Source organism: Mandrillus leucophaeus, unplaced genomic scaffold, assembly GCF_000951045.1.
Source record: "Mandrillus leucophaeus isolate KB7577 unplaced genomic scaffold, Mleu.le_1.0 Scaffold295, whole genome shotgun sequence".
NCBI classification, from domain to species: domain Eukaryota; kingdom Metazoa; phylum Chordata; class Mammalia; order Primates; family Cercopithecidae; genus Mandrillus; species Mandrillus leucophaeus.
In genome coordinates, this window is record NW_012103087.1 from 1,166,491 (window position 1) to 1,167,673 (window position 1,183).

At 47.4% G+C, this 1,183-nt stretch overlaps 1 protein-coding gene across 1 annotated transcript in view; it reads left to right on the plus strand.

Moving 5' to 3' along the window:
• LAMP3 (lysosomal-associated membrane protein 3) overlaps window positions 1–1,183 on the plus strand; it is a 66,420-nt gene that overhangs the window by 18,807 nt on the left and 46,430 nt on the right. The window contains exon 3 of the mRNA XM_011986158.1: window positions 349–477. Coding sequence (XP_011841548.1) covers window positions 349–477 — 129 coding nt within the window. The remainder of the gene's footprint in view (window positions 1–348; window positions 478–1,183) is intronic.

The following is a 1,183-nucleotide window of genomic DNA, read 5'->3' on the forward strand; positions in this document are numbered from 1 at the left end:
AAAACTTCTACATCCAGGTTGCTATTTGTGACAGAGGTACCTTACAGAGCAAACCCTTCCCTCTAGTATCATTTAACACGTTTAACTTAACATAAATTCCACGCAGCTTATCAGGAATATACCTGCCATCAATTATTTACAAAGGAACTCCTCTGTGAGAGAACTCCTCTTTAAGAAAGCTTTTAAACATAACAGTTTGGAAAAGAGAGATGCCGTCTGGGGACTTTGCAGTTCTCCAGTGAATCCTCAGCCTTAAGTTTCAGGCTCACAAACTAGCCTATGCCTCTGGTTCCTTAGCTAGAGTTTTCTTCCACATCTCATTTAGCTGATCTGTCTTACTTGGTTTAGGTTTTTTCACCTCGGAGATACTTCAACCTCGACCCCAACGCAACCCAAGCCTCTGGGAACTGTGGCACCCGAAACTCCAACCTTCTGTTGAATTTTCAGGGAGGATTTGTGAATCTCACATTTACCAAGGTGAGGCCTGAGCTCCTTTGCACAAACCGCATCTGGTACAGCTTTCCCTCTCCCTCATCCTGGGGCCCGGTGGTGCAACCTCACACTTCAGTTTGAGATCTTTGCTGATAAGAATGAGGGGTTTGGGGATGGAGAGGAGGAAGTGTCAACATCTTATGTTTGTCTTCTTCCCCCTTCAGCCTCCTTCTGTGCAGCCCAAAAAGGGCTTCAGGGCCTCTTGGGGAGACTTGACCTCTGGGGAATCTAACCACCCCTGCCCTTTGCAAACCAGCCAAAGGAGGAAGTTGTGCAGATGAGGAAACCTATAGAAATTCCCAGTGGACACCAGAGGAACAGGATTATTCAGAGGAACAGGATTATTTTAAAACCAAAATCAAATGTCAGAACAGGTTCTTTCCAACCACAGCAGGCAAAATTCAGGGCCCAAGCAGGCACTGGGTTCCCCAAACCATACCCTGGAAGGGGCAGACGGAAGTAATGTGGACAGAGCAGTCAGAGATCGAGGTCAGAGAGTCTCACTGTGGATTTGGCTCTGTTCCTTGCTCTCCTGGTGACTTTGGACAGGCAACTTAACCTGTCTGGGCTTTATCATTTGAAAAATGGAGGAAAGGACTTAGAGATTGCCTCTGTAAAGAGCATGCCCCAGCCAGACGCGGTGGCTCACACCTGTAATCCCAGAACTTTGGGAGGCCAAGGCAGGCAGATC